Source organism: Arachis ipaensis, chromosome B06 (assembly GCF_000816755.2).
Source record: "Arachis ipaensis cultivar K30076 chromosome B06, Araip1.1, whole genome shotgun sequence".
NCBI lineage: Eukaryota > Viridiplantae > Streptophyta > Magnoliopsida > Fabales > Fabaceae > Arachis > Arachis ipaensis.
The window spans coordinates 126,115,022-126,135,726 of NC_029790.2; the positions used below are offsets into that span (position 1 = coordinate 126,115,022).

Genomic DNA, 20,705 nt, shown 5'->3' on the forward strand with positions numbered 1-20,705 from the left:
ACACGAGCCGGAGAAAGACGTCCCTTTGGGGGAACTGGTAGTGACAGCGCCAGGATAATGCAGGAGCTATGCCATAAGGTGCAGAACCTGGAACGTCAGCTAGCGGATCAGAAACATCGTCAGCAAACCTCTGACCCAAACTATTCCCCATCTCCCGAGAGCCGTGGAAGAACTTTTCAGAGAAGTCACTCTCGACTCTGAAAGTAGTCAGGAAGACCGAGACCGCCCAAGAAGACGGCATGACCCCTTGATATATGCCCGATTTGGAAGAACACGAGCCGCTGAGAGGGATCGGGAGGACGGTGGAGAAAGGGTGAGGAGAACTCGACAGCCCGTTATCATGAGCGCAACCCCTTTCCATCGTTCCATCCTCGAGGTCCGGCTACCAAAGCACTTTGATAAGCCAACGGACATGAGGTACGATGGAACGCAAGACCCACAGGAGCATCTGACGGCCTTCGGGGCCAGAATGAATTTGGAAGGGGTAGGCGAAGAAGTCAGGTGTCGCGCTTTCCCGGTCACCCTAGCAGGACCTGCAATACGGTGGTTTAACAGCCTCCCGCAAGGCTCCGTCGCCAAGTTCTCGGACATTAGCCGCGCTTTCTTGGCCCAATTCACAACCCGAATCATGAAGGCGAAACACCCGATCAACTTACTCGGGGTGACACAAAGGCCCGGCGAGCCAACCAGAAAATATCTGGACCGGTTCAACGACGAGTGTTTGGAGATTGACGGCCTAACCGACTCGGTGGCCAGTTTGTGCTTAACGAACGGACTTTTGAACGAAGATTTCAGGAAGCATCTCACCACGAAGCCGGTATGGACGATGAAAGAGATCCAAGGCGTGGCCAAGGAATATATCAATGATGAAGAAGTTAGTCAAGTGGTGGCGGCCAACAAGCGGCAGCCCGCCAACAACCAAGCCCGGTAGCACGGTAGCAGGGAAAGGCAGAAGGAGCACGCCAAAGACGGAGTGCCGACCAAGACATTCAAGACATTCCCCTGAGTAGGAAGATTTACCAACTATACCCCCCTCGCATTTTCCATTGTGGAAGTTTACCAGCAGATAGCCGAGAAGGTGATCTCGTCCAAGCCCCGACCTCTAAAGGACAGAACGGGAGGAAATAAAAGCCTCTATTGTGATTATCACAAGGGTTATGGACACAAGACGCAGGATTGCTTTGACTTAAAGGATGCGCTGGAGCAGGTGATCCGAGATGGAAAGCTAGCCGAATTCTCCCACCTTATCAGGGAGCCGAGGAGACGTGACCGGAACCGAGATGGAGAGGACAAAAGTCGCACGGTGAAACGACGTCAAGAGCCCGAGGACAATGAGCGCGGCCTCACCATAGTAAATGTGGTAATTGGAAGAGACGTGGCTCTGAGGTCGAAGTCAACACACAAAAAGGATGCCAAAGTCCTAACGGTCTCGTCATCTAGCCCCACGCCAAATTCTAAGAGGATCCCACCCATATCATTCGGTCCGGACGACCAATGGTTTGACGAGATCACGGAAAACCCTTCAATGGTCATCACGGCCATAGTGGGAACCGGCTTGGTCAAAAGGATCCTCGTGGACACTGGCGCTGACTCGAATATTATGTTCCGCAACGTGTTCGATGCTTTAGGCCTCTAAGATGCCGATATAAAGACTCACCAGCATGGTGTAGTAGGCTTGGGCGGCCACTTCATCAAGCATGATGGAATAATCTCCCTACCTGTATCCATAGGGTCGGGACAAGAAAGAAGGTCGGTAATGGTAGAGTTCGTGGTCCTCCGAGATTCCACGGCCTACAACATCATCCTTGGGAGAAAGACCATCAACGATCTTGGGGCAGTGATCAGCACAAAGATGTTGGTAATGAAGTTCATCACTGATAACGGATCTGTGGGATCCATAAAGGGGGACTTAGAAACGGCAGTCGTTTGTGACAATGCCAGTCTCTCCCTAATAAAGAAATCCAAAGAGGCGTCGGGAGTCTTCCTCGCCGACCTGGATGTCAGGGTCGAGGACAAGCCTAGACCCAAGCCAGAAGGAGACTTAGAGAAGTTTAGGGTTGGCGATTCCGAGGAGAAGTTCACCTTCGTCAACAGAAACCTTCCACACCAATTGAAAGAACCTTTAATGGAAATGATCAGAGCTAACGGCGATCTCTTCGCCTGGACGCCAACCGACATGCCTGGGATAGACCCCCCCAGATCATGTCCCATCGCTTTGCCGTCAAGGCGGAGTTCAAACCAGTAGCCCAAAGGAGAAGGAAAATGTCACGAGAAAGAGCCGAGGAGGTGGCCAGGCAGACGGCCAGCCTCCTTGAAGCAGGATTCATATGAGAACTCGACTACTCGACTTGGCTGTCGAACGTAGTCCTAGTTAGAAAGCACAATAGAAAATGGAGGATGTGTGTGGATTATTCCGACCTTAACAAAGCATGTCCCAATGACTCCTACCCCCTACCCAACATAGATGCGCTCGTCGACGCGGCGGCGGGATATCGGTATCTGAGCTTCATGGATACTTACTCTGGCTACAATCAGATACCGATGCACCGGCCATAACGCTGAGGGGAACATACTGCTACAAGGTAATGTCATTCGGGCTGAAGAACACGGGGGCCACCTACCAAAAGTTGATGAACAAGATATTCAGCGACCTTATAGGCAAAACGGTGGAGGTATACGTAGACGATATCCTGGTAAAGACCACCCGGCCTAATGACCTCACAAGCGACCTAGAAAACGTGTTCGCCTCGCTTCGACAACACGGCATAAGGCTCAACCCACTCAAATGTGCCTTTGCCATGGAAGCAAGAAAATTCTTGGGGTTTATGATAACCTAAAAGGGAGTAGAGGCCAACCCAGAAAAGTGTCAAGCAATACTCCAAATGAAGATCCCGGGGTGTGTCAAGGACGTTCAGAGGTTGGCAGGAAGGTTCACAGCGATGTCCCATTTCCTCGGGGTGTCGGCTGCTAAGGCGTTACCATTCTTCAATTTGATGAAGAAAGGGGTAGCTTTCGAGTGGACCCCGGCATGTAAAGAGGCTTTCGAACACTTCAAGAAAATACTGGCATCACCCTCGGGAAGCCCAAGAATGGTGAACCGTTATACTTGTACTTGGCCATAACGGACGAAGCAATGGCAATGGTCTTGGTGCGGGAAGAAGGAAAGACCCAACAACTAATTTACTTTGTGAGCAAAGCATTGCAAGGAGCGGAACATAGGCATAGCAAATTGGAGAAGCTAGCACTTGCACTCCTAACCTCTTCTCGTAGATTACGACAGTACTTCCAAAGTCACAAAAGTGGTCGTTAGGACAGACCAAGCAGTTCGCCAGGTCCTCTAGAAGCCCGACTTAGTGGGAAGAATGATGACCTGGGCTGTCGAGCTGTCCCAATACGACTTGCAATATGAGCCCAGGCATGCGATCAAAGCACAGCCATGGCCGACTTCTTGGTGGAGATGACGGGAGACCCAACCGAGCCACCAAACACACGGTGGAAGCTTCATATAGACGGAGCTTCCAAGCGGGGCCGGGATAATCTTGGAAATCCCCACTGAAGTCGTTTACGAGTAGTCAATCAAGTTCAAGTTCCCGGTGTCAAACAACCAAGCGGAATACGAGGCCCTCCTGGGCAAACTGGCCTTGGCTAAAGAAGTTGGAGCCACGAGACTCAAAGTGTGTAGTGATTCACAGGTCGTGACTTCGCAGATAAATGGAACATATTAGGTCAGAGACTCGTTGCTACAAAAATATCTGGAGAAGGTCAGAGAGCTAACCGGGCAATTTGAGGAAGTCTTAGTGCAGCACGTCCCGAGAGAGAGGAACACGCGTGCAGACTTCTTATTGAAGCTGGCAAGGACAAAGCCAGGAGCGGAAAACCGATCTCTCATCCAAGGATTGGTAAGAGAGCCGATAGTCACCCTCCACATAGCAAAGGTAGACCCCTCTTGGATAGACCCGATCACTGACTTCCTAGAAAGCGGCAAGCTCCTCGAAGATGAGAAGTTGGCAAGAAGTCTGAGAAGGGAGGCGGCCAAATATACCATGATACAAGGCCAGCTGTTCAAAAAAGGGCTTATCCAACCCCTACTGAAGTGCCTGCGTCCCGATCAAACGGACTACGTGTTACGAGAAGTCCACGAGGGATGATGTGGCCACCACATCGGGGGGAAGGCCCTAGCAAGAAAGCTCATCAGAGCCGGCTACTACTGGCCGTCAATGATGAATGATTCTAAAGGCTTCGTGAGAAAGTGCATCAAATGCCAGGAGAACGCCAATTTTCACAAGGCACCAGCAGCCGAACTATGTCTGTTGACATCCTCCCGACCTTTCTCTCACTGGGGAGTCGACCTCCTAGGACCCTTCCCGGTCGATCTAGGACAAGTCAAGTACTTAATAGTCGCTATTGACTATTATACCAAGTGGATAGAGGCCGAACCACTGGCGAGCATATCCTTAGCCAACTGTAGAAAGTTTATGTGGAGGCAAGTGATAATCAGGTTCGGAATCCCGGAAGTCGTCGTGTCAGATAACGGAACCCAATTCGCCGACAAGAGGTTCGGAGAATTCTTAGCCGGCTTGGGGATAAAGCGAAAGTTCTCGTCAGTAGAACACCCCCAAACAAACAGTTAAGTCGAGACAGCTAACAAAGTTATTTTACAAGGCCTCAAAAAGCGACTTGACCACAAGAAAGGGGGATGGGCAGATGAGTTGGCTTCAGTCCTTTGGTCTTACCGAACTACGCAGCAGTCATCCACCGGCGAAACCCCTTTCCGTCTCACTTACGGGGTAGACACAATGATACCTATCGAAATTGGTGAGCCAAGCCCGCGACTACTTTTGGGAGGAGTCGAAGAGGCCGTGGAAAAGGATCTAGTTGACGAAACCAGAGAAATGGCCCACTTGTCAGAAACGGCGTTGAAGCAAAGAATGACTCTACGCTACAACGCCAGGGTACTCAAGAGAGAGTTTGAACAGAACGACCTGGTCTTGAGGCGCAACGATGTAGGCCTCCCGACCAGAGGGGAAGGAAAGCTGGCGGCAAACTGGGAAGGCCCATATAGGGTAAAAGAGGTAATCGGCAGAGGTGCCTATAAGCTGGAACGACTCGATGGCAAAGAAGTTCCTAGAACATGGAATGCGGGGAACCTGAGAAGGTTTTACTCTTAGGTCGAGCTCAACAACCTGACGATCTCCCGAGATCAGTAAGGTCCCCATCACTAATGGGTAACCAGAAAACATTATCCAAACTCTTGTTTCAAATGTTTGTTATCATCATGTATATTTGTCTAATTTCCGATTAAGGTTAACTTCACGTTTAAATCTGTTCTATTATTTTACGTCATACTACGATTGCGAACGACAACACGGTATCCCGGGATTGATCACCCCGGGAACCAGAAAACATAACGCAATAAAACGGATATAGCAATAAAAGCCACGATCTGGCTTTGCCGACTACCAACACAACGGTAAAACGCACATAATCAGATATCCAAGTGCCGACGAAACGACTACAAAATGTCATAAAAATAAGTCACACTTACAAGCCAACAAAACGGCTAACATTTGTAAGAAATTCAGAGGTTACAAACCAGGATCCACAAAGATATAAAACTACACGGCTAAAGAAGTCCAAGTTACAAAGGTCACTTCCTCAGCATGTCGACGATTTTGCCATCCTTAATAGTCTTGAAAACTCCAATCGCCGACGTATTGAAGTCGGGAGCCACCACCGTCACCTGAGCCTTAAGAGCCTCTTCAGTCATCAGGATGGCGCCTTTTCCCTGCTTCACGGTGAGCAGCCTTGGCCAACGAGACAGCCTCGTCGCGATCCTTCTCCAGCGCAGCCGCCCGACCTTGCGCAGAGTTGAGCTGTCTCTCCAAAGTCATCTCCCGCTTGGTCAACCGGGAAACGGCAGCATCTGAAGTCTTCAATTTTTTCTCAGCCGCCATGGCCTTCTCTTTGGAAGCTCTGAGCTTCTCGTTCGCCTGGGACAACTGCTCCCGAAGCGTCTCAACTTCAACTTTAAATTCATTGTTGGCCTTAGCAGCGGACTCAAGCTTCCTCCGCACCGACTGCATTCCCGACAGCTCAAACTCGGCTTTCCTGGCGATGGCGGCGCCACGGAAATAGTCCTCGGTGCTGGGAAGCAACTGAGAATCTATAAAGTTTCCGGCATCGAAGTTCCTCTCCATCATGGTAAGGACTCCCCCAGAGCTGGAGGACAATCTCTTCCTCTTTGGGGTGCTGATGATTCTCACGTCATCCTCCTCAAATTGCGGGCTAGAGGACGAGTTCTCGCCAGCACCAACGGCCTCTTCTCGGAGGGGAGAGACTGAGACATGAGCTCCATCAGCACCCTGGATCGGCACCTTGTTAGCATCCGGGGGGGCACGGCTTGGCCCTCACTGTGTTCAGGTGGAGCTTCCTGGTTCTCATTGGCCTGCTCCTCATCGCTATCACCGCCAAGAAAAGTATTGAATAGGCTTTCAAGGCCGGTCACTTCGGCAGACATCCCCACTACAACAAGATAATGAAATCGGTTAGTCGTGAAGTCCGCATAACAAATCAAAAGTGATAGTAGCGCAAGAAATGCAAGTTAAAGCTACTCACAAATATAATTTCTAGCGACCTCCCGGTCACCCATAAGGAGATAGGGGTTCACAAGATTTTTCCCAAACACGGCCAACAATACGTCGGCAATCTTTTTGTCCACAGAGGACATTCCTTTGTATGTTACCTTAATAAAGGTATTGGACCCCTTCCCGAAACTCCAATACGTCGGGATGAGGCGCTGCCCCTCCAACGACAGCCAGAAGGGATGGCGACCTTTGACTGGCCGCACCTTGAAGTACTTGTCCTTGAACCCGTGGTAAGAGTCCTCGAACAAGCCAAAAATCCTCTGACCCTGGGCAGATCGGAAGGACATAAATCCTTTACTTGCTTTCCCTTCTTTGGAGGGATTCGTGAGGGTAAAAAGGAAAAGAAACACGTCGACGGACACCGGCAGCTCTAAATATTCACATGCCATCTCGAAACAGCGGATGGAATGCCAACTGTTCGGATGCAGCTGCGACGGCGCCACGGAGCATCGGTTAAGGAGCGCCATTTGGAGAGAAGAAAAAGGAATGCGAACCCCAATTGGGTAAACATTGCCTTGTAGAACCAGATCCATTCGGCGACTCAGGGGGAGTGGAGGTTGACTTCCTATAACCGCTCGTGAGGAGCGGGAACGAAAACGTCGTAGTTAGACTCCTCGTCAGTTCCGTCGCACAAGTACTCGGCTTAACGGAACTCGGTAAGCTCCTCCTCACCCATTTGGTTTGGGGAGTCCTTCACGTCGGAAGTCACCCAGGCATATCGATCGTAAGCCACGGTCGAGGTGGAGGCCCGTGCAACGTGACGAGGCATACCTACAGTGGGGGCACCACTCAGTTAGTCTAAGAGCTCGGTAGGTCGGAACTAACCCAGAAAACTACAGCTCGCACATCCAATAACTACAACCAAACATAACCAAAACGAATCCTAGAAAATCCTAAGCGAAGGCTAGAAACCAGTGTATTGGAATGGTAACCCCCCTACACTATCTACCTAACGCCATCAAGCATGCCATTCACACAGAATGGATTCGCATAAAAAAAAAACATGCAAATCCAAGGCAAGAAAATTGCTGAATGGAAGTGTATTAAATATGAGGGAGGTCTTCGGAGCGATATTCTGAGCTTCGTTGCCCCAATGGAGATCAGGGTATTTTCTGAATTGGTGAATAAGAGTAGGGTGGCTGAGGATTGTGTGAGGAAGGCGGCAGCAGAGAAAGGGAGTTTGAGGATGCCTTTTCAGAGGCCTTCAGGGAGGAATTTTGCTCCGAGAGGTAGGAATTTTAAGCGTGGAGGCTTTGTTCCGCAGCAGACTCAGGGTCAGGGTAATTATAGAAGGCCGAATATTACTGTTAATCAAGGAAAAAGGTTTGGAAAGCAGCCACAGCAGGATCTGAATTGTCAGAAGTGCGGAAAGTATCATCCTGGAGTTCCGTGCAGACTAGGACTTGAAGTGTGCTATTCCTGTGGACAGCCCGGGCATATAGCCAGTAATTGCCCTGAGAAGAAGAAGTATGAGACTGGTAGGGTGCAACAGCCGGGGAGAGTATACACAACTTCTACCATTGGTGCTGAGGGATCTGAGACACTTATTAGAGGTAATTGTGAAATGGCTGGTAAAATCTTAAATGCTTTATTTGATTCAGGAGCAAGTCATTCATTTATTGCATTTGAAAAGGCCCATGAATTAAGATTGAGAATGGTGGTCTTAGGTTATGATTTGAAAGTATATAATGCTACTCATGAAGCTATGGCGACTAGGATAGAATGTCCACAAGTTCCTTTTCGAGTGCAACAGCGTGAATTTGTGCATGATTTGATTTGTTTGCCTATGACTGGTCTTGATCTCATTTTGGGATTGGATTGGTTATCCAAGAATCATGTTTTGCTTGATTGTTCTGAGAAGTCAGTACAGTTTATGCCAGAAGGGTCAGAAGCACCGGTTGTGGTGAATAGTTACTATTTGAACTCTATGATAGTAAACTGTTCTGGAACCGAATGTCAGGGTATTATGTTATTAACTGCGGGAGTATCAGGTGATGATCAGAGTTTAGAGCAAATTCCGGTTGTATGTGAATTTCCAAATGTGTTTCCGGATGATATTAATGAATTCCCACCTAACCGAGAGGTTGAATTTGCAATTGAGTTGGTACCTGGATCCGGTCCAATTTCAATTACTCCTTATAGGATGTCGCCTTTAGAAATGGCTGAACTGAAAGCTCAGCTGGAAGATCTGTTGGGTAAGCATTTTATCCGACCAAGTGTTTCTCCGTGGGGAGCGCCAGTGTTACTGGTAAAGAAGAAGGATGGGAGTATGCGGCTGTGTATCGATTATCGGCAATTGAATAAGATCACTATGAAGAATAAATATCCGTTGCCTAGAATCGATGATCTAATGGATCAGCTACAGGGTGCCAGTGTGTTTTCTAAGATTGACCTGCGATCAAGGTATGCAATTGAGTTGGTGCCTGGAGCCGGTCCGATTTCAATTACTCCTTATAGGATGTCGCCTTTAGAAATGGCTGAACTGAAGGCTCAGCTGGAAGATCTGTTGGGTAAGCATTTTATCCGACCAAGTGTTTCTCCGTGGGGAGTGCCAGTGTTACTGGTAAAGAAGAAGGATGGGAGTATGCGGCTGTGTGTCGATTATCGGCAATTGAATAAGATCACTGTGAAGAATAAATATCCGTTGCCTAGAATCGATGATCTAATGGATCAGTTACAGGGTGCCGGTATGTTTTCTAAGATTGACCTGCGATCCGGATATCATCAGATAAGGGTTAGAGACGAGGATATTCCGAAAACTGCTTTCAGAACCCGTTATGGTCATTATGAGTATACAGTGATGTCTTTCGGGTTAACTAATGCCCCGGCAGTATTTATGGATTATATGAACAGGATTTTTCGACCGTATCTGGACAAGTTTGTTATTGTCTTCATTGATGACATTCTTGTTTATTCTAAGACTGGAGAGGAACATGCTGATCATTTGCGAACTGTGCTGCAAATTCTGAGAGACAGGAAGTTATATGCTAAGATATCTAAATGTGAGTTCTGGAAGAGTGAAGTGAAGTTTCTCGGCCATGTGGTGAGTAAGCAGGGGATAGCTGTGGATCCTGCTAAGGTGGAAGCAGTGATGAATTGGGAGCGACCAACTTCAGTGACAGAGATCAGGAGTTTCTTAGGTTTGGCGGGGTATTATCGCAGATTCATTAAGGGATTTTCACAGCTCGCCTTACCTTTAACTAAGTTGACTAGGAAGGATACACCTTTTATCTGGACTCCGGAATGTGAAGAGAGTTTCCAGGCATTGAAGCACAGGTTGACTACTGCACCTGTATTGTTATTACCTGAATCAAGTGAACCATTTGAAATTTCAATTCACCCAGGGAGCACTAAAATGTATCAGGATCTGAAAGCGATGTTCTGGTGGCCAGGTATGAAGAATGATGTGGCATTGCATGTATCTAAATGTTTAACGTGTCAGAAGGTTAAGATTGAGCATCAGAGACCATCAGGGACCCTTCAGCCTTTGGAGATTCCACAATGGAAATGGGAGAGTATCGCAATGGATTTTGTAATAGGTTTGCCTAGAACTCGATCTGGTTGTGACGCTATTTGGGTGGTTGTGGATCGACTAACGAAATCAGCTCACTTTCTTCCTATCCGAATAAGTTGCACAATGGAGGAATTGGCTCGAATGTATATTAAAGAGATTGTCAGGTTGCATGGCGTGCCTTCTACCATTATATCTGATAGGGATCCTCGTTTCACATCAAGGTTCTGGGGAGCTTTTCAGCGTGCATTCGGGACTCAGTTAAGTTTGAGTACTGCATATCACCCTAAGACAGATGGTCAGTCAGAGAGAACTATTCAGACCTTGGAGGATATGCTAAGGGCTTGTGTTTTGGACCAGCCGGCGAGCTGGGATCGATATATGCCATTAGTGGAATTTGCTTATAATAATAGCTACCATGCGAGCATCGGAATGGCTCCATATGAAGCTCTGTATGGCAGAAAATGTCAGTCTCCGTTGTGTTGGTATGAAACTGGAGAAAGGAGTTTATTAGGGCCTGAAATGATAGCTGAAACGACTGAGCAGATAAAGAAGATTCGTAGTCGAATGCTTATAGCCCAAAGCCGCCAGAAGAGCTATGCTGATCAGAGGCAAAAGCCTTTGGAATTCGAAGAGGGAGAACATGTCTTTCTGAGAGTAACACCAACCACTGGAGTGGGAAGAGCTATTAAGACCAAGAAACTGAATCCCCGTTATATTGGACCGTTTGAGATTCTGAAAAGAATTGGACCAGTGGCTTATAGAATTGCCTTACCGCCATACCTTTCGAATTTGCACGATGTATTTCATGTATCACAGCTTCGAAAGTATACTCCTGATGCAAGTCATGTTCTAGAACCAGAACAAATCCAAGTGAGAGAAGATCTAACACTTCCAGTAATTCCAGTGAGAATTGATGATACTAATATTAAACGATTACGCGGAAAGGAAGTATCATTGGTAAAAGTAGCCTACTTCTGTTATCTTATGTTTGACAGTTACAGTTTTCTTAGCATGCAAGTTAACTCGTTCCTTGAGCGTTGCGCTTTTATCTCGCGATTTTTATTTTCCCTATCCTTCAAGGCTCCTAGCATATTATAACTCTTCTGCTATTATATGTACTTATTTTATTTTAGAGGTCGTAATACCACATCACCTCTGTTTTACGACTTAAACGTAAAGCTTTGTGTGGTAGGGTGTTACAAAAATAAACGGCATTGTATCTTTTCCAGAGGCGAGAATAAGGAAGCTTACCAGATAGAAGCTAGAAATGGGAGAAAATGGAGCAATCAATGAAGTCCGAGCGAAGCAAGAACCCACAGCAAGGATTTTTGAAAGAAAGAAGAGAGAAAGCAAGGGAAGCGTGATAGCAACAACAATGAAACTGAAAGGAAACTGTAGAGGAACGTGGAGAAAACCAATGAGGAGAAGTGCGAAGGGCAGGGGCAAAATGGTCATCTCACACGGGTTTCAAAATAATCATTAAGAGTAATTAATGGCCAGCATGAAAAACGAGGCACCAAACGGCGCACCCCTGCACCAAGGAAGCCAACGCGCGTAGAAGGCGCGTCCCGAGCATGATGAACCGACAAAGCGACAACACACACTCGATGAAGTCAAACGCGCCAACCACGGCTGGCGCGTTGGGGCACTGTTACGGCCCAGCCCAGCTAGCACTAGGGCCGACCCGACCCGTACGCGACCCGACCTCTTCGGTCGGGTTCGCATGTGCAACCCACCCGATCTACGACCCGGGCACACCCCCGTCACCAGCTGTATGACAGCTGGGGGAAAGGAAACTTCCAAGAAGGAGACCTCCTCCTGTGGGACCCGCCCTACTGACAGGGTATATAAGGGGAGGGTCCTACCCCTCCCCAAGGTACGTCACTAACAGACCCTACTCTCTTCCTCGCCTGCACACATCGCTGACTTGAGCGTCGGAGTATCTTTGCAGGTGACACCCCCCATCCAACTCGAAGAATTCGGAAGATCAGTTGTCCTCCCCCGAACCTACACCCGGCAGTCAGGCAGGAACCACGAAGCTTTGGAAAGTGATTCCCGAACCGTTCGGCACCCGACAAGCCGAACACTTATTATACAAAGAAAAATGCTAAAGAACAGTAAGAATTTATTATTTTTTATTATTAGTTAGCCATTAATATTTAAAAATATGAAATAAAATTTGTTAGAATATTAGACTAAAAAAAACTAAATTAAAATAATTGAGTTGATAGTTAATGATAGCAAAAAAATAATAAATTCTATAACCTCCAATATTTTTTATTATATAAAATTTACAAAATAATATTTACTGATTGTTACCCGATTTCAATTTACTTCAGATTAGTTTAGATTTTTAAATAGACCCTGTAAAATATTAGCATGGGTCCATGTCTAACAAAAGCCCGGTCGACCCATGCATAACTCCCCCTATCTAAAATATGTGGGTAGTGATGTTCTATTGTTCTTCTTTTTTGTGCAGAGATTAAGAGTTTCGTTTATATATTTGGTTTACAAATCCATAAACACCCTCACCAAACACCTCCAAGAAAGGCAACGAGACAAAACCGCATCAACCAACACCTACCCACAATCCAAAGCTCTGATCTACGTGTTGAGTAGCAAGTGTGATGAATATAAAGGAGAGTAAAGTATCGTTTTTGTCTCCAATATTTGGGATAAGTCCCAAAGTTGTTCCTAACATTTCAATCGTCCTATTTAAGTCCCTAACGTTTCAAAATTGACTCAATGTTGTCCTACCGTTAGGGATCCGTTAACAGAATTGACGGTAGGACAAAATTGAGACGATTTTGAAACGTTAGGGACTTAAATAGGACGAAAACGTTAGAGACAAAAATGATACATAAAAATAAATTTTAATTTTATCCTTTAATAATATTAATTTTTAGTGTACATAATATTCAATTATTTTTTAAATTACAGTTAATCACATTACTTTCATTCTAAATAAATTAATTTTTTTATAATTTTATTCTTAAAATAATGTAATTTTTTTATAAATAAATAACTTTTACACTTTCATTCTAAATAATGTAATTTTACTTTCATTACTTAATCACATTACTTATATTTTTTTTTATAATTTTACACTTTCATTATGAATAAATTAATTTATTTATAATTTTACGCTTAAAGTAATATAATTTTTTATAAATAAATAAATTTTATAGTTTTATTCTAAATAAATAATGTAATTTTACTTTCATTACTTAATTACATTATTTATATTTTTTTATAATTTTACACTTTCATTCTAATCATATTACATTATTTATTTAGAATGAAAATGTAAAATTTATTTATTTACAAAAAAATTACATTACTTTAAGTGTAAAATTAAAAAAAATAAATTTATTTAGAATAAAAATAACGTGATTGAGTGTAAATGTGATTAAAAATAATTGAATACTATGTATAGTAAAAAATTGATATTATTAAAGAATAAAATTAAAATTTATTTCTATGTATCATTTTTGTCCCCAACGTTTTCGTCCTATTTAAGTCCCTAACGTTTCAAAACCGTCTCAATTTTGTCCCGCCGTCAATTTTATTAACGGATCCCTAACGGCAGGATAACATTGAGTCAATTTTGAAACGTTAGGGACATAAATAGGACGATTGAAACGTTAAGGACAACTTTGGGACTTACCTCAAACGTTAGGGACAAAAACTATACTTTACTCTATAAAGAATTAGTCACACATCCAAGAAAATAAAAAAAATAAAAAGTTTATAAAGATAAAAGATTTATTAATTTGATACTTTAAGGTTTCGAATTTGATGTTAAATTTTTTGTATTAATGTCTATGTTTGACACCCAAATTTAACTGTAACCAAACTTATCAAGCCTTTTTTTTTTCAGTCTCCAATTAATTTTAGTCCGCATTTCCATTTTTTTTGAAGGACAAAATCAAAAGAGTTAATAACGTGGCACCGAAATACACATTGGAACGCTGGAGCAAGAATATAAAGAGGAGGCACACATACATTAAGAGTATCCAAGATGAGTCTCTACTGGAGCCGAGAAGTAAGAGATTCGACAAGTTGGTGTTTTGGTCGCACAATATATTCGAATTTGCATCCGAGTCCGAGGAGTTGATCGAAATTTTGCACCGAACGTTTGCAAAAGTCATGGCCGAGATGCAAGAATATTAAGAGAGAAACAAAGGAAAAAGTTTGTTATCCCTCGAAGAAGCGACGTTAAGCGATGTGAATGACCTTCAAAGCCCGTCACGTCTCAAAACAAGAGGCCGGCCCAAGAACAGACTTGGATCAAACCTAAAAAAAAGATCTCAAATGCCATGAAGAAAAAGAAAAAGACATCTTCAAGCAAGGTAAAATTTACTTGCTTTCGATTAGGTAAAAATTCAATTGTGCATTTTACTAATATATAATTCATTATGTTTTTTGTAGTTGAACCTTTTAGATGCCGGATCATCGATTCAGTCAAGCTCCTCTCTTTACAATGCACCAGATATGAATTATCCAAGAGGATTATACGAGTTTTAGTTTTTATTAATATAAAGTTTTGTTCACCCATGAGCAAATTTTGGTTCACCAAGGTTATAGGAGGGTTAATTTCTGACTGTTGTTAGTCTTTAATGAATAGCCATTTTTTTGTGAAATCCTTTATTTCAAAAATCTATTTTTTTTATTGAATAGCCAATTTATTTTGCTATGTCAGAGAGTTCAAGTGTTTCTGAAACTGAATACTGATAGAAACATTTTTTTTTATAATTAGCTCTCTGGATTTTTGTACAGTGTATTTGTAACTTTCGATTCGACCAGTGTATTAATTTCGGTTCACTGTATTTTTTGGTATTTCTAATGTATTGGTAAATACACTGATTGCAATTACTGAGAATCTGGAATAAAATAGCAGACAGACAGTTCCAACAGATATATAAATTAACATCTCAGACCGACAGGACAAGGAGTAATCCATCTTGAATCAGATATAAATATTAGCATTTGATATATACATTGATATTAAGAATAGATATATACATTAACATTTACATTAATATTGACATATATACATTGAAAGAAGCATTGTTTGCTTTTTTAACAAGTTAATCAAAATATTATTAATTACAACCAGTCAATCATAGTATATGCTATTTACTATTTAAATTCCCAGATGTGAATTTACAATAAGGGCAGTAGATGGCAGTAGATGGTTTTGGGAGTCTTATTGCTTCAGATTTCTAAATCACTTGGTCTCTGATTTTATTCATTTCATGCAACAGAATATTCGGACCATATTGGTACCTGAAGTCATCAATCTCATCCTACATTTCAATTGAAAGGAATTAGTTACATAAGAAATGAATCTAACTGAAATAAGAAAAGAAAGAAGTTTATTAATTTAGAAAGTACTTACTTGTGTCCAAACTTTATATTTATGTCTTTTCCCACTTTTGATCTTTCGTGGATCAATTGTTTCGAGTCATTTCATGATGTATATGTCACAATTATAGCTAAACTATAATTGAGTATAATACGATTAATAGTATTCAAAATAAAACACATTAAAAATAGCACTATAGAAGAGAAAGATTCTTACTCTGTACGTTGACCGTTTAGCATGATATACTCTGCTTCCTCTCCTAATCCGTCTTCCATTAAGGATTTCGCTCCAACGTACACCCTCATCTGGGAAATTATTAAACTTTGAAAGGGACACAAAAAGTAAATAAAGAAAAACAACAACAGTGAACCGAACTCCTCTCATGTACTGAATAATTTGAATAATTTACAACAAAATAACTTACAACAAATTTGTTCAGTTTCACTCTTGATTTTTTCATTTTCCCGATTTTCAATTTTAAAAAATGAAAAAAATAAAAAATATAATTAAACCCTCTCCCATTTTCTCTCTCTTTCACTCACGCACAAGTCCACGGAACCCAGCTTCCCCCCTCTCTCTCTCTGCACTCCACGGAACCCTAGCCCCTTTTTCTTTCTCTCTCACAGCCAACAGCAACAGGAGGCCAGGAGCCACCGCCCAGTGCCCAGCGCCGTCATCGCCGATGAACTCGTCTCCCTAGCCAGCATCCAGCCTCGTCGTCGCTGATCCTCTTCTCCTGGATCCCATCTCCTCGTGTCGCTAGATCTTATCGCCGAACGGGTGGAGGGTGCTGTCGCCGCCGGGTGAAACTGACCGTGGTGGCATCAGGAATCATAGCTAAGCAATAATTGAGTATAATACGATTAATAGTATTCAAAATAAAACACATTAAAAATAGTATTATAGAAGAGAAAGATTCTTACTCTGTACGTTGACCGTTCAGCATGATATACTCTGCTTTCTCTTCTAGTCCGTCCTCCATTAAGGGTTCCGTCCCAACGTACACACTCATCTGGGAAATTATTAAACCCTAAAAGGGATACACAAAGTAAATAAAGAGAAGTAACAATAGTGAACCGAACTCCTCTCATGTACTGAATAATTTGAATAATTTACAACAAAATAACTTACAACAAATTTGTTCAGTTTCACTCTTAATTCAGGTATATCTTTTTTTAGCTTATTGACAGGGTCAATGACATAGAATTTCTTTTTGTTGACATCAGCAATCCACAACCACCAATGCGCTCCATTACTTATTTATAATGACTTTCTTTTTATTTTTAACATGACTAAATATTATTTTTTTTATATATGTTCTTAAACAATTATTTTATTTTTTTATTATCTCATATTTAATTGTCAAATCTACTTATTATAGTCTTTATAGTATAAATAAATTTTTTAACCAAAATAATTACAGTATATTAATGTAATACCCTACCACACAGAGTTTTACACCTAGGATGTAAAGTAGAGGTGGCGAGGCGCTACGACCTCTAATCTAAAATACATACGTATAATAGCAGAAAGAATATAATAAACTAGGAGCCTTGAAAAATAGGTAAAACAAAATCACAAATTAAAAAGCGCAACACTCAGGAAACGAGATTACCTGTGTGCTAAGAAACCTAGAGATTATAGGTATAACAAGTAGAAAATGGAAATGGAGGGTCAAAAGTACAGAATAACAAGCTCCTAACTCAGGTTGCGAAGCTAAGGCTGGCCGGAGAATATTTACATATATATACATATCCCGAAAATCTAAAATACATAGCTGAAAACTTAACTCTCCTCAACCCTCTAGGAGGGACAAAATAAACAAGTTTCTTGGAGAGAAGGCTAAGTACATATATATATAAAGCTGTACATCAAAATAAACCCAAAGACTACTCCGCTTCAGAAGTTCAGACGCCTAGCGAGGAGCCTCTCGACTTGCATATGAAAACAATAACACAATATGGGGTGAGAACCAGAGGTTCTCAGCATGGTAAAGGTGTCACGCACATAATATATAAGGTCCTGTGAATGTCAGAGGCAATCCTAGAACGCCGATACTCAGATTAAAAGCCTTAAAGTATTAAACAGAAACCATAAAGGGGGTGGCTTTCTAGAGATATCCAAGCCTAACATAACTTAACCTTAATCCTATTTCCTTCCGCCTTTCCTCTGAACCTCCATCTCCAATGGTATGCCACACATAGTTAAACAGATAAAATCAAACACAAGAAGAGTACAAGTACTGCAGATAACAATTATGCAATTAGCATAGCAAATACATTTAGGCATACTCAGTTAATGCACAAACAAGTAATTCAGGTAATATGCATATGGTACATGTATGTCCTATGGCTGATGAGTCTCATCTGTCGGTTATTAAGCCAACCCGACAAGTCCGATTTGCTAAACCTTTGGACTGTCCCCCAACGCGCATCCCTAAGAGTCTATGCATAGCTTTTTCTCATGTTATAGATTGCTCAATGGGTTCAACCTTCCCGGAAATTTAGAGTACCCGGTCACATCTTACGTTGCAGGGTCAACAGAGTATCAAGTCTCAATCTGTATATATAATAGTATTATTTTTTTTTAAAAATTTGTGGGGTTAAATGTGAGTCTGTCCTGCAATAAACAGATGTTGCATCGACGTTTACAAAGGAGAGAGAGGGTAGAAGTAGTGACATGCAACCATACCTTTAATCTTCTCTTTCCACATTTTTTTATTTTACTTCTTGAATTTGAGTCGTGTGTTCTTACTTTGACTCCAAGTTTGATTTTTTATAGTTGATAAGCAGCAAAGCACTATTGACTCTTCATAGTTTTTAAAATGGTGCTTGTGACACAGAGGATTTTTTTAACAATCCTTAACGAAACATAAATGTAAAAATCTTCTTTTTATAATTTGTTCTTGGATGTGATCTTGTCTTTTTGTTATAGCTTTTTTGACCTTCTCTTCTTACTTGAAATCGAAAACTTGCTTTCTGAACTTTGCTTTGTCCTAACTTTTATAAATTTTCCTATTCTTTCTTCTTGTTTGAGAGTGATGTGATGTGAAAAAAAAAAGAAGATAGAGTTTTGATTTTAATGGATGTAAAGTGTGGTGTGTTTTAAATTGAAGTGAAATTGAGTTACCTTGTTAGTAATTAAGTGAAGTGAATGGATTTGTGTGTAAACCATCATTTGGGTTTGTGATGATCTTGGGCCAGATTTGTTTTTGTTCTTTAGGCTAGATATTTGTTTTTGTTTCTAATGATTAAAGGGATGAGTATAGCTAATATCTTCTTGAATTATAGAGTGTTTATGTGGGCTTGACTCAATTTGCACTCATTTTCATATTTTTTGAGCCAAATTTAATTAAATTAATTCTTGCACATTTAGCAAAACTAATTACACAAACAATTAAATAATATTCTAATAATGTTATCATTTTTATCATAGTTTAATTTTTTAAACTTAACCGCTACTAATTAAAACACTTATAAATTAAAGTGATTAATCACAATCACCATATTATATCTCTTTTTTGAACAAAAAAACTTGAGCATAATTGAGACTGCAGACAATAATTAAGTTAGACTTAGACACGAGTACTGTTTTTTTGTCTTTCTCGATTCTAATATAAATACTATTATTAAATTAAGTCTGAAATTGTATTATGAGATTATTTAAATCTCGATTTGTGTTTGGTCAAACATGTTGGCTCACGTTTACATCATTTGGTGGCAACTATTTAATAAGCGCCAAGCAAAATCAAGAAAACACAATGGGCAAAAGAGATAGAAGACAAAGATTCAATTATTGTTTTTCATTTTCATCCATGGAGTATCAGTTTCTTCTTGATTCACCTCATACGGGTTAGTTGCTTCTGCAGCCATCTTTAAAAGTGAGTAAACTTTCCTCTTCTCCATGCTTTTGGTATCTCTTTTTTTTCCCTTGAGATTTTAAGGCGTTGAATATATTTGAATAATTTTTTTTTAATTTTAAGGATAAATATATTTTGTGAAAAAAAACAATCGTTGATATAAATATAACCTATGTTTCTTTAAATGCATATGGAATTATATGGGTGGAGGGACATTAATGCTTCTAACTAACTGTTTCTTTCCTCCATTAATTAAGTTGAGTAGGCGGAACCACCCATGTTCGGTAACGATAGATTTCACATTACTAAAAGCACATCAAATTTCAGAACCCAAATAACATATCTAGCTTTCTCATTTGCAACATAAAAGACAGAAAAGCAAGGTCCTCGCGGAGTAAATTATAGTTTTGTTCTGTTTTATTTATTGTATGGCATACTATATTAAAAAGATTCGTATAGTTTATATCTTCACTTATCACTGATTTTGATATACATCGGTAATAATTTTTTTTGGTTTCGGTGTGCAAAATGGCACAAGCAACCACCAACGTTAAAATAAACATTAAAAGAAGAATGGAGTACCTAAAACTATTGATTATGTTGATCAGCCATCTTCCCCTGCTTCACACGCACTAGGTCTTGATGAGGGTAGCAATAAGTCTTAATATTTCTTTTTCTAATGCAATAAAGTCTCAATGAATGTTCATTGTTAATTTGTTGGGCACTCATCTGTGTGTGCAGAAGAGAAAGGGAATTAGCAAATTAAAGATGGCATCATCAATGTCATCAGGAGGGGGAGGCGGCGGAGGCGGAGGCGAACCGATGAGTCCGGCGTCGAGGTTGTTCCATTCGCCGAAGTTCAACTGCTATGTGATGGCCGTAATGGGGTGCAAAACAAGCGTGAATCCTCAAGTAATTAAAGAAGGATTGCGTGAAACTATTCTTAAGCATCCAAGGTTCACTAGCAAGCCCGTAAGTCATTATCTATTTCTTCTATCTTACTACTATTTCATCATTCTAAATCTATGCTTATATGGGTAATGCCAAACGAACCCTGCTTTTTTTTTTTTATTTAAAAGAAAAAAACTCAAAAAAATACCATTTATTGTTGAAAAATGTCTAGTTATAGTGCATTGATAGTGTGAGATAGGTTCCTAGTGAGTTTGCTAAAAAAATGGCCCGTCTAATAAAATGTATTTTGCTAAATTTCTGGTTTATCTTTTTTACTTCGTATCAATTTTGGATTGCGTTTGACTACTTTAGGTAGATTCAACTCCACCTGAATTATGTTATATAATTAAAATTCATATTTTGTTTTAT

General features: G+C 41.5%; 2 protein-coding genes and 1 pseudogene across 5 annotated transcripts in view; 2 read left to right on the forward strand and 1 right to left on the reverse strand.

The window, feature by feature from the left end:
- The window catches only part of LOC110263843, a 5,090-nt pseudogene extending 4,729 nt beyond the window's left edge, over positions 1-361 (reverse strand).
- Positions 1-20,705, forward strand: part of LOC107605262 (O-acyltransferase WSD1) — a 32,226-nt gene that overhangs the window by 5,631 nt on the left and 5,890 nt on the right. Inside the window, exons 1-2 of one of the 4 annotated variants that reach the window (XM_016307079.2) lie at positions 19,249-19,406; positions 20,127-20,357. In XM_016307079.2, coding sequence (XP_016162565.1) covers positions 20,154-20,357 — 204 coding nt within the window. In that variant the 5' untranslated portion in view covers positions 19,249-19,406; positions 20,127-20,153. Of the gene's footprint in view, positions 1-19,248; positions 19,407-19,900; positions 20,034-20,126; positions 20,358-20,705 lie in introns of those variants that run through there. The other 3 variants (XM_016307078.2, XM_016307077.2, XM_016307080.2) reach the window with 3 other exon arrangements.
- LOC107647582 lies at positions 413-1,636 on the forward strand. Its single transcript, XM_016351650.1, has 2 exons — positions 413-874; positions 1,064-1,636. Exons 1-2 carry the CDS (start codon positions 413-415, stop codon positions 1,634-1,636), a joined length of 1,035 nt encoding a protein of 344 aa, XP_016207136.1.

Coding starts and splice junctions, on each gene's coding strand:
- LOC107647582 (XM_016351650.1), top strand. CDS start 413: ATGAGGTACGATGGAACGCAAGACCCACAGGAGCATCTGACGGCCTTC. Junction 875..1,063: donor AATATATCAATGATGAAGAA/GTTAGTCAAGTG, acceptor GAAGTTTACCAG/CAGATAGCCGAGAAGGTGAT.